Raw genomic sequence first — 10,544 nt, forward strand, 5'->3', positions numbered from 1 at the left:
AGCTGTCCCAAGTCCATCTTTGATACCAGAGCCAAGTACATGACAGAACATAGGTTACTTACCTGGATTTTTACAAAGCTAATTCATTGCTTAAAAAAAGAAGAGAAAGTTTTAATCTTTCCTGTACAAGGAAAAGGTCTTTTATTTCCCAGTGTGAGTGGGAATTCCAAATATGCAAACCAGTTCGTATCAGTGGAAAAATAAAATCCCTAGGAATATTTAAAACCTGTTGTACGCTTCTTTGCTAGGATTAAGTATGCTTGGTATTTTCGTCCATTCACAGTTACATTCTTTATTCAGTAGCATTCATGACAGGAGAAGGACCAGAAGTACTGCTTTCCACATTTCCTGAAAGACAGTGGGTTAAAATTAGAGAAGTTAACATACTTTATTTTCACTTTGAAGTTCAGGATAGCCTTGTATTTCCTCTTAAAATGTAAGTAGGCGTAAGTAACCATCAGCCTGTGTTGCTAGGGGAGTCTGTTAAGGAAAAAAACTTTGTAAACTGTCATCTTGATGTATTTTTGCTAAATTTATTATTCTCACATGAATTATTGATGACGAGAAAGCTGGTTTGGTGTTCTGACTAAAGAGCCTTTCAGTCCTTCAGGTTTTCAAGTCTTCACAATAGATACAAAATGTTCCCTTGGATCTTCATTTTAGGTGCAGTGAAATTCTCTCTGCAAGTAACAGCTGCCACCGGCGCGTGTTCAAAAGTGCTTGTTTTCATAGACTCAGAGAATCCCAGTCTGGTTAGATTTGGAAAGGACCTTAAGATAATCTAGTTCCAGCTCCCCTGCCATGGGCAGGAGCACCTCGCCCTAGACCATGTCACCCAAGACTCTGTCTGCACCTTTCAACTGTTAGGTTTGAGACTAATAACAGCGTTTTTTAGTCACAAATGATGTAGGAATAGGATGAAATTGGAAGGGTGTTTTGTTTAAGTGACTGGATTTGCTGTCAGGGAAAGCAAGTGGTGGGAAGCATCTGTTTATCATGAGCGTCTCCCCGTTACATGCTGCTTTGATTGTCACCATCTGGACAACATCAAGAAATAGGTAAAGTTGAGGTTCGTAAGACAAACAGTGCTGGAAGACCCACACTGTGTAAACTGATTAAATTGCAAATACTACAGCCAGTCAGCAACTTCCAGTTACCCAGGTTGTAGGTAACTAATTCCAATATTGCATGGTTCCTACTAGAATACATGCTGTTTATGGGAAAGCTCCAGGGCCAACCCCTGATAAACTCGCCCCTACCCTCAGTAAAAATCTGTTCGCAGCTGGTTTGGAGAATGGTACTCAGTTATTAAGATTATTCATGTTTCATTTGTATACATATCCCAGCTTGCTTTTATCCAGCTTATCCTTCCCTTCCTCACTGTATTCCAGACAGATCAGAGTTAATAAAAAAGCCATACCTGTTTTCTTGAGAGATTCCTGGATATACACGTGCATGAATTCGATGCCAAACATTTCCTGTTGCTCCTCCTCTTCTTCATTTTCACATGGAGGGAGTGTTACCTCTAACTCCAGTGGGTTGTCCCTGAAGTTGACAAATCTGACAGTTCACCAAAAAAAGTTACTCTTGCAATAGGTTTTGTCCAGACATGACAACTCTTTTGAAACTGAACTAAGATTCCTCAAACAGTATTTTCAGCAAAAGAAGTCTTTTCTTACACTAAACTTGCCACTATACCAGTAGTATGAAGTAAACTAAACCATCCCTCAGCCTATGCTTAATATATTTGTTTAAAGAGTTGCTGCTTCTTCCAAGCTACCTGAAAACAGGGATTGTTTTACTGGGTTAGATGTGATTTCAGACTAGCATTCTTTCTCTCAAACAGCCAGCATCCAGTAATCCTAGTGAAAATGCAGACAAAAGGAAACTTTCACAGTATACAAAATGATATTTCTGATTCTATCCATGAAAAATGTACATCCGTTCTTTTTTTATTTCTCAAATGAAGTACAGGAGAGTTTTATCTATATCCTTACACCTGAGGCTTTTTGTTTAATTCTGAACAGTTGACTTCTCCGTGCCAAAGTTCTACTTTGTGTCATTTTTGTGTTTGACATGTGTTTTTCCTGTCTTGGCTCTTGCCTTTAGAGAGTGACAGCAAAGGACAATTAGAAATGGGCATTTGGACCTTTTAGAAATGAGAAAATATATTACAGTCTCCTTTTCCATTTGGGACTGTAACCATTGTAGCTTACTTCGTTAAGTGAGTGAGGATACACAAAGCTTTCTTGACCAGATCCTCAGCTGTTGTGAATCAGTGTAATTCTACTGGTTTATATGGTATTGTGTCTATCTGTACAACTACGGACATGTCTTTTCCACTTCCTTAGTATCACTCTACGATACACAGCTCAAGGGAGGCTTTAAAACTTATCTGCTAGTATTTATGTTTCTGTTACTTTTTCTTACCTCAGACTTGTCATGTTCTTCATACAAGCTGGAATATTCCTAAGTTTATTGTTGCTAAGAACAAGAGTACTAAGATTTTTCATATTACCAATGGTTTCTGGCAAAGAGGTTATCTCATTCCTTTGGAGCCATAAAGTGTGGAGATTTTCCATTCTGTAAAACAGTTATTTGTGCAATCGATCAAGATTTAGAAAATTAATCTTCTCAATTATTATAAAAGTAATTAATTTTTACAGTCACATAAGGAACGTTCATAAGAATACAACGATTCTGACAGGAAACCCCATATCCCACATAATCACCTAACCTCTGATCAAAAATGTCATTGGCAAGAAATTATAATTTGATAGTTGACACTGAATTTGTTGTTTATTGAATGGATTTTTCCAGCTCATCCAAAATATCACACTAGGGCTGATAAATCTTAAGTTTGCAGTGAGGTTAACATTGAAATAATCTTTTGAATTAGGATTTAATTATGAGAATTTCAATTCAATGGAGTTGAGACTAAAACATCTTTGAGCTTTATTTACCTGTCAATTGCATCAGGAAGCTCCTGGAGTTTATTCCCTCCCATATCTAACCATTCTAGATTTGGCATGTTGAGAAGGGCTGAAGGGATGCTTGTAAACTGGTTCATGCACAAATCTATGTGTGAAAGCTTCTTTAAATCACTGAGCTGAAAAGAAAGGGAGGTTTAATGGAATAGCTGTTGCATTAGAGCAGTGCTGTAATAATGTTGACTGAAACAAAGAAACACTTTGAAATCAGCAGGACGCATTTTGAAGTTCACAGACACAGCATGGTTTGTGAGTTACATCCTCTGATAATACCTGACAGTTACAGTTCTCACCTGGAAGGTATGTGGGTTTGAAACCTGGCTCAATAGAACAGACCTAAGTATTTGCCATGAGCTGTCAATTTAAAAGCTGTCACTTGCAGCAGGTAACCTGTACCCACATAGATTTTATACCTTCTGCATACTGATTAATAGTGGATATTTTCATTTGAGGATTTTTTGTTGTTAGGTATTACTGTTTGGACTCACTCAGGTTTGCAAGGCACTGATTGCTGTCAACTATTGCCACTACTTAAATAAAACAGGTAAACATGGTTACATATTAATCATCTCTATCTAGGAGTCTAATACCTGGAGATGCAGGGCTCACTCACATTTAGGTCAGTCCAAATTAAAGCTCAATGGTAGGTGAGCAGTTGTTTTTATTCTCTCTTAACAGAACAACATTCATTCAACTCTTTGTACATGAACAGCTGTATAAATCACACTACTCCACAGGTAACAGCTCTGGTAAAGATGCTTGCAATTATGTCCTGGCATATGGTATGCATTTGCATTCTCCGCCATGTGCTAAGACATCAGATCCTCAGTGGGATACACCAGCAAAGACTTTCAGCTTAAACAAATTAACATCAAGTGTATCACTATCCTATGTGCACTACCAAGTCCTTTATCTGGACAAAGTAAAGGCTGGCTCCTTCAAATTCTCAGGCATATGTATGTCCTCCTCACCTGGCTTCAGATTGACTAGTCATATAAATATTGTGTTTCTGTGGAGTGGCTGGGAAATCAATACCAAAGCAAATCTGAAAACATGGAGTGTAATGTTTAATGATAATTGGTTTTGGATAAGTTCAAAACAGGCATTCAACAAAACTAAACAAAACAAGCTAGTCTGTCAGAACCTGAGGAGGAAGATCACAGATACTCCTGTTGACAGCCAGTTCCAGTCTTTCCAGATTGACGCAGTTACTTATTTCCTTAGGAACAGATTTGATTCTATTGTAACTGAGAAGCAGCTCTTGGAGGCTAGTCAGCTGGCCTGCAGAGAGCAAAATGAGAAATGAGACATGTTCATTCTATCTGAGATACAGTATTACTTGGTTTGTGTTACCACTTTATCGTTATACAAGTGCAACTTGTTATCACTATGTATTTTTCAATAGCACTTTTCTAGCTGCACTCTGATGTCCAGTACCTGCTGTGCTTATGTGTGTTTACATGCTTTTGTCTTATGGGGAGTTTTCATAAAGAACCGTCTCCTGCATCTGGCCATCTGTTTGGATTTGTAGGGGATCCACAGTTCCAAGCTCTCTATCTCACTGTCAGATTTCAATTGCCTGGTCTCTAACTACTCAACAGGATTCTTAGGCAGGCAAAGTGCACAAAACCGTCACGTTTTTGTAAGATAGGAAAGCAGCTAAGACAAAGAAAGGACAGCTCACCAATTTCTTTAGGTACACTTTCAATGGAGTTCCGGGATAGATCCAGAACAAGAAGACTGTGAAACCTCCCAATGAAGTGAGGAATTTTCTGCAAACTAGTTCTGTGAAGCTGCCACTCCTGGAGATGGGCTAGTTTCAATAAGCACGAAGGTAACGTCTAAGACAAGAAATAGGAACCAGAAGAAATTCAGGTTGGTATACAACAAGAATATAGGCTTAGGTAGAAGTTGTAGTTGAAACAGCAACAGTCTTTCTTTCTTCTCAAGCCACACTGTAACATCCCCCAAATGAACATCATCAGTGTGGGTCATTCTGACCACAGATTTAACCTGCTCAGTTTTGCTCCCAGGAGTTAGGTATCTGCATTACTGTCACTGCTTGAAAAGCCACAGGCTTGCTTTGGTTTGTTTGGTTGTTTTGAACCAAAGCTAATATAGCTGAAGATGAGACCGCTCTAAATAGCTTTTTGCATTTCAACGGTGATCTAAGTTGTATTTCCCTTTCTGTTAAGAAAACCAGTGTGCAGCTGAGAGTGGATGAGCTGAGGGATAGAAGAACTACGATGTCTGTATGCTACAAGTTCTGAACAAGGAACTCTGGAGTATTGCCGGATGGGGCTGTCACTCACACTGCCCTCACCACAGTCTAATTCTCATCACTTCACAGAACTGGCATCTGCATTCCTGTATGGCTCGGAACAGACTTCTTCCACTCTGTCACGGATCTACAGTTAGCCACTTACCCCCATGCATTAGAAACAAAACTAATAATATCCTGGGGATTTACAGGCTCACTTTCACTTTTAGAAAGGAATCAATTTCAGTAAGAAACTCACTTTTAGAAAGGAATATTTCAGTAAGAAATATTTCCATGCATCTAACGCAGAGGGTTATCACCTTGATACATTTCAGTTCTTCTGTGTTATAATGTTAAATGAGAATTTATATAAGTAAACTCATCATTTGCAGGGTAAATAATTCCTAATGCAGAAAAGCTTTTGGGGCTATATTTTTGTAAAGTAATGCTTTATATTCAGGACTTCAATAATCGGCTTGCTTTTACACTCTCACAACAGTGTATCTCGATTTGTTGTTAGCAAAGCACGAAAGTGAGCACTTCACAGATTAAAAACAGTACAACTGCGAGTGTAAAGTTGCAAATAGTAGTTTTCTAATCCATCAGTCATTCAACATTCCTTCCTATCAACACTACCTTCCATTCTTCTTCCTCTATCCTTAAAATTGCTCTCCCATCTTCATTAATAACCTTTTCTTTGAGCTTTGCTAAAGCAGCTCTCTCCTCCCAAACAAGTAGTAGCCTACGAGGGAAAGAAGCTCTGTCAGTGGTGCAACAGTAAATACAGGCAATAATTACTATTTATCTGTTGTATTTTCTGGAACAAAGGGACAGTAGCCTTTTTGGATGTCAAACAACACTTATTACAACTGGATGGTAAATATACTATCAATTTGAGGGAAGACAAGAACACAGAGTGATGTCTGGCTGAGGCAGTTTACAGGAATTCTATTTTATAGCTCTTCAAATTTACAGTCAGAAGGAATACATAACTTCATTCACCTTCATCATGTTGCAGCAGGGCAACAGAATATAGTCATGTGGAATGAAGTTCCAAAGCTGTTTATTTTGAAGCCATCTCCTAAAAAGAAAGCCCTCAGCTCACCAAGTGTAAGTGCAATCAAACGAGGTCTATCAGACAGGGATTCTTTTGGCTTGATTTCCCAGGGGGACAAGAATCATGAAAATTAGGCAATTCTCTGTTTTTCTGCTTGTATTTTGAATTTGTGATTCCATTTCAAACACATCTGACAGACCAGGAAGAGTTCCAAAAACAGAATGCTAAATTTCTTCATATTCCATGAAATTACTGCCCACACTGGAGCTCAAGAGACCCTTTGAATGCCTTTGCTGGGAAGAAAGCATATCATGTTAAATTTCTATAGTTAGGATATCCACACAGGAGAGGATTTTCATATCTGAATTTAGGGGATTTAGTATATATGCTAATATTCCTACACAGAACACAGTTCTTAGTTTGACCCAACAGTATTGCCAGATTCTAACCAGTGGGAATTCTCCTGGAGTAACAACTAAAGAATTCAAGTCTGAATGAGTTTGAAAAGACCAGCTGCACTCTTCTGCAATGTAACACATGGTGTAGCTTCTCACATACTTGAAGACCTATGATTTACCTACCTTCCTGCAGACCTCTCTCTGAATTCCTTTTCCTTCTGTAATTCCTCATTTATCTTGTGTATTCTTACTTCCCAGAGTGTCTTCACAGCAGTGAATGTTCCAACACAAACTGCAGTTTCATTCATGATCCTTACATGTTCAGGTAGAGTCACAGGAATCCAATGCCGAATTTCAGGCTCAACAGATCAGCACATGCACCAGTTACCAGATGGGGACAGTGATACAAAAACTAAAATGCTGCAATACCCACTTGATTATCTTGTTAAACTTAGTTAATGCATAACACTGCCAGAATTTTACCATTTTCTCTTTAAAAAAACAGATAATTGCATGTAATTACATTTACTTACAATAAGAAATGGTATCCTTGCAATCTCTCTGCATTCTTAGTCAGTGAACAACTGCTTCTCTCAGCCTTCCAGTGGTAGGCCGAGTACTGACCAAAAGTACTAAATGCAGACATGACCATTCATTCCTTTTTCAGGAAGAAATTCAGCTATTACCTTCATTTTAAGGCAGTTAAATCCTGATAGCTGCATCCTGGCAGCTACCTGGTATAAATACTTGTAACTAAAGGAGGTTTGCACTTTAGAGGAACTGAACTGTTGCTGGAAGTGAATGAGGATTCTTTATTTGTATTCAGTTTCTTCACAGTTTAACTCATTATATTTTTAGTTAGTAATGCATTCCTTTTCAGAAAAAACGCTTTTAAAATCCTTCAGATCTCTTTGAAGGTCTCTTCTTGTAGCCCTGCTGAATGTCAGGAGCCACATTTAAAACAAAACCTCAGCCTAAAGTCACCAAGTCCTTAGCGAGACAATGAATACAGATTTTCCTGAGGAGCAGCAAAGTAGGATCCTCAGTTATCCTGAGCAGAGCATCCCTCTAAAAAGCATTCTTCTTGCTGTTACTGTAGTCATTTAGGGAAGGGTTTGTTTGGAAATAAACTGGAGCCAAGATAGTGATATTCCGATAAGCCTGTGGGGCTCAACTTCATGCCAGCACTCAGTGTACTCAGAACACTGATGAGCTGAATGCTTTCTTTCCGAACTTTTACTAATACACGCAGGGACAAGTAAGGAAAATGTCTTAGATATCCATTCAAGCTAAAAAAGTGAGTAAAACTGTCTTCCAAACAAGCAGGTAGATAACAACAAAAGGGGAATTTCAAGTCTTTTCATGCATGTATTTCCCTACAACTGCTGCAGGTCTGTCTTTCTGAGCAATCTTTTCTATCATGTTCCACTACAATTTTGTGTGGTGTGGATAACGCACAATTGCTTAGTGAACATTCGTGTGTTCAAACAGTCAAGCATTCTATTTGATGTTTAGCATGTCTTTTTTAACAGTTATTTGTAAAGCCTGATTGTACTGAGCTCAGTTAATTAAAAATGTACAAGCAAATGATACGAAATAATTGTCAGGACTGATTTCCATTTTAAAAACAGCATAAAAATCTAAATCTAATGCTTGAATAAAGAAGAGCCTGGGCCAGTATTAAGGATTCTCAACTGTTCTCTGTTTGTTGAGGAACGTCAGGATTTGACAGGTGGCACAAACAGCAACCCCAGTGCAGCACAATGCAGTCTGGCATTTGGGCTGCTAAAGAGGAATTTAAGTTTTTCCTGGATAAGAGAGGATTGCAGTTTTTTTTCCCTTCACCACATAAATGTGATCACATTTATTAGTTTGAAGGATTAACTTCTCTTTCCGTGGTCCTCGTTGCAATTACCTTTCTCATTTCTCACCCCAATATGCAACAGTATGAGGGTTTTTTGCTCTGATTAGTAGTTACAATTTAAAAATTTATTTTTCAGGATTAAACTTCTACTAAGATAAAGTGATTTACCTGATCCATCATTTCTTGTTGTTTAGACACATGTTTTGAATTGTAAGCCATTTTTGGTAGAAAACTTGACATCTTTTTATATAAACTGTGCAGAAAAGGGGCACTTCTTAATACTTGTACTACTAAAACCAGTATTGGACTAGACAGTTGAAACAATACTTATTTTTAGTAAAGCTTACACTGGGCAATGCTCTTTTGCTGTGGAAAGCATATTATTCTATAAATACTGCTTTAGAACCATGAAACACTAAAGAGAGCCTAAGTATATGACTTTGTTTTCACAGAGATTTAATTACATTATAACAGGACTACCATCAAAAGCTTCTTATTTTTAGATCTTATTATTTGTCTGGAAAATAAAACCCATAATAATCATGCAATCACAACCAATGATTCAGAATTGAATTCCCAAGCATGCCTGTAAAACAGCTGCACATTTACTCCCAACTAATGAGATCTCCCCACAACTTCACCTCCAAGTATCTGAAAGAGTTTAACAGCAACGTACCTGAATTACTTGGCATTGTCAAGGGTCTTCTGGGACTCACTGCTTTCTGAGCAAAAGAAGAGATAAGTTACAAACCTGGCCTGTGCTAATGAAACCATTTAAAATCCTCACTCAGACTCCAGTGCAATGTCAGTCTAGTTCTAATTTTAACCTATGCTGAGAATAGAAGGTATCACATGAGGCACTCTGTAAAACCCCCATTTAACACTCTTACAGTCCTCCCAGTTTGCTGTATATGACTGGAGTCCCAGTAGCAAAAGCTACAAACTGGGGGACAGGAAAAAGAACCAAGAAGTACTTGTTATGCTCCACAATGAAAAAGAAGCTAGTTTTGAATTCAAAATGACAACTACTTGCTTTACTCCAGCAATGGTTCTCTGCAAGATAACTGAGCTTTGAAGTGCCATTAAACAGCAACACTGACTAATTAGACTAGCAAAAGCATTACATCACTAAGCATTTTCCTCGTTACTTATGCCCACACTGAAGAATTCTCTTGTTGGAGAATTTTAGTGCAAAGTATCAAAGTCCAGGCAGAAAAGTAATCTGTACTGGGTGTGCAGAGGGTTATTACTCATCCAGTTTCATGCTTCCAATCATTAAACATTTTTAACGCTCTATCTCTTTAAAGAACCCCTGAAGAAGGTAAAAGAACAACTCTATCAGAATCCTTTTCTTCATCCAAATGGAAGAGAGGGAGCAAGAATCACAGGGATTTAAGGCAGAAGCTCTAGAAGTAGACAATTCTAACCAATTTTTGCACCGGAGTGGAAACTGTGAAGAGGAAACTTTAAGAATGTCATTCATTCGGTTATAACCCTCTTTCAGTAGAAATAATTTTTCCTCTGGGAAATAATTTTTCCTCTGGGTTTAAAAGACCCTCTCCAGTCCATGACAAATTAAATAAACACCTGAACACCAACACCTAAGAAGACACTGACTAGTTTTCCATCTTCCAACCTTCTCCTATGGTTTGGTTTGATTTGGATTTTTTTTCTTCCTTTAAAGTTATGCAGAAGCAAAAATGATCCAGCAGGATCTTTGGTACAAGTATTTCTTCTTTCAGTTTTCATATAGATTCTATGTCACAGTGGTTTCTAATCAGTGTTTTCTGTTCACCTAAAAAAGTCATAACTAAAAATCTAACTACTTCATTTCCACCTCCTTAAGAGAAACAGATAATTGGAGCTAGGGAAAACCAAATAACATTCCCTTTTATTGCAGTTTTGAAAGGCAAAGAAATTTCAAGCTCCTTGTGTAAGCAAAAGTATTCTGTCTCAAATACTTCCCGATCACTTT

General features: G+C 38.0%; 1 protein-coding gene across 4 annotated transcripts; it reads right to left on the reverse strand.

The window, feature by feature from the left end:
• Positions 1–124: 124 nt before the first annotated feature.
• Positions 125–9,838, reverse strand: LRRC39 (leucine rich repeat containing 39). 4 transcript variants are annotated; one of them, XM_062606196.1, is made up of 9 exons: positions 9,246–9,838; positions 6,889–7,125; positions 5,887–5,992; positions 4,675–4,831; positions 4,135–4,271; positions 2,964–3,109; positions 2,431–2,583; positions 1,421–1,545; positions 125–348 (listed from the first exon to the last, which is right to left on the reverse strand). In XM_062606196.1, the coding sequence occupies exons 2-9, from the start codon at positions 7,011–7,013 to the stop codon at positions 293–295; spliced, it is 1,005 nt and encodes a 334-aa protein (XP_062462180.1). In that variant the 5' UTR covers positions 7,014–7,125; positions 9,246–9,838; the 3' UTR covers positions 125–292. The 4 variants fall into 4 exon arrangements, with proteins under 4 accessions (XP_062462180.1, XP_062462177.1, XP_062462178.1 ...); XM_062606193.1 differs by having other exon boundaries at positions 1,421–1,560; positions 9,246–9,812; XM_062606194.1 differs by lacking the exon at positions 9,246–9,838 and adding an exon at positions 7,239–7,545 and having other exon boundaries at positions 1,421–1,560.
• Positions 9,839–10,544: the final 706 nt, after the last annotated feature.

Source organism: Pezoporus occidentalis, unplaced genomic scaffold (assembly GCF_034315485.1).
Source record: "Pezoporus occidentalis ecotype Australia unplaced genomic scaffold, CSIRO_AGI_Poc_V1 ctg94, whole genome shotgun sequence".
In the NCBI taxonomy this organism is placed as follows: Eukaryota; Metazoa; Chordata; class Aves; order Psittaciformes; family Psittacidae; genus Pezoporus; species Pezoporus occidentalis.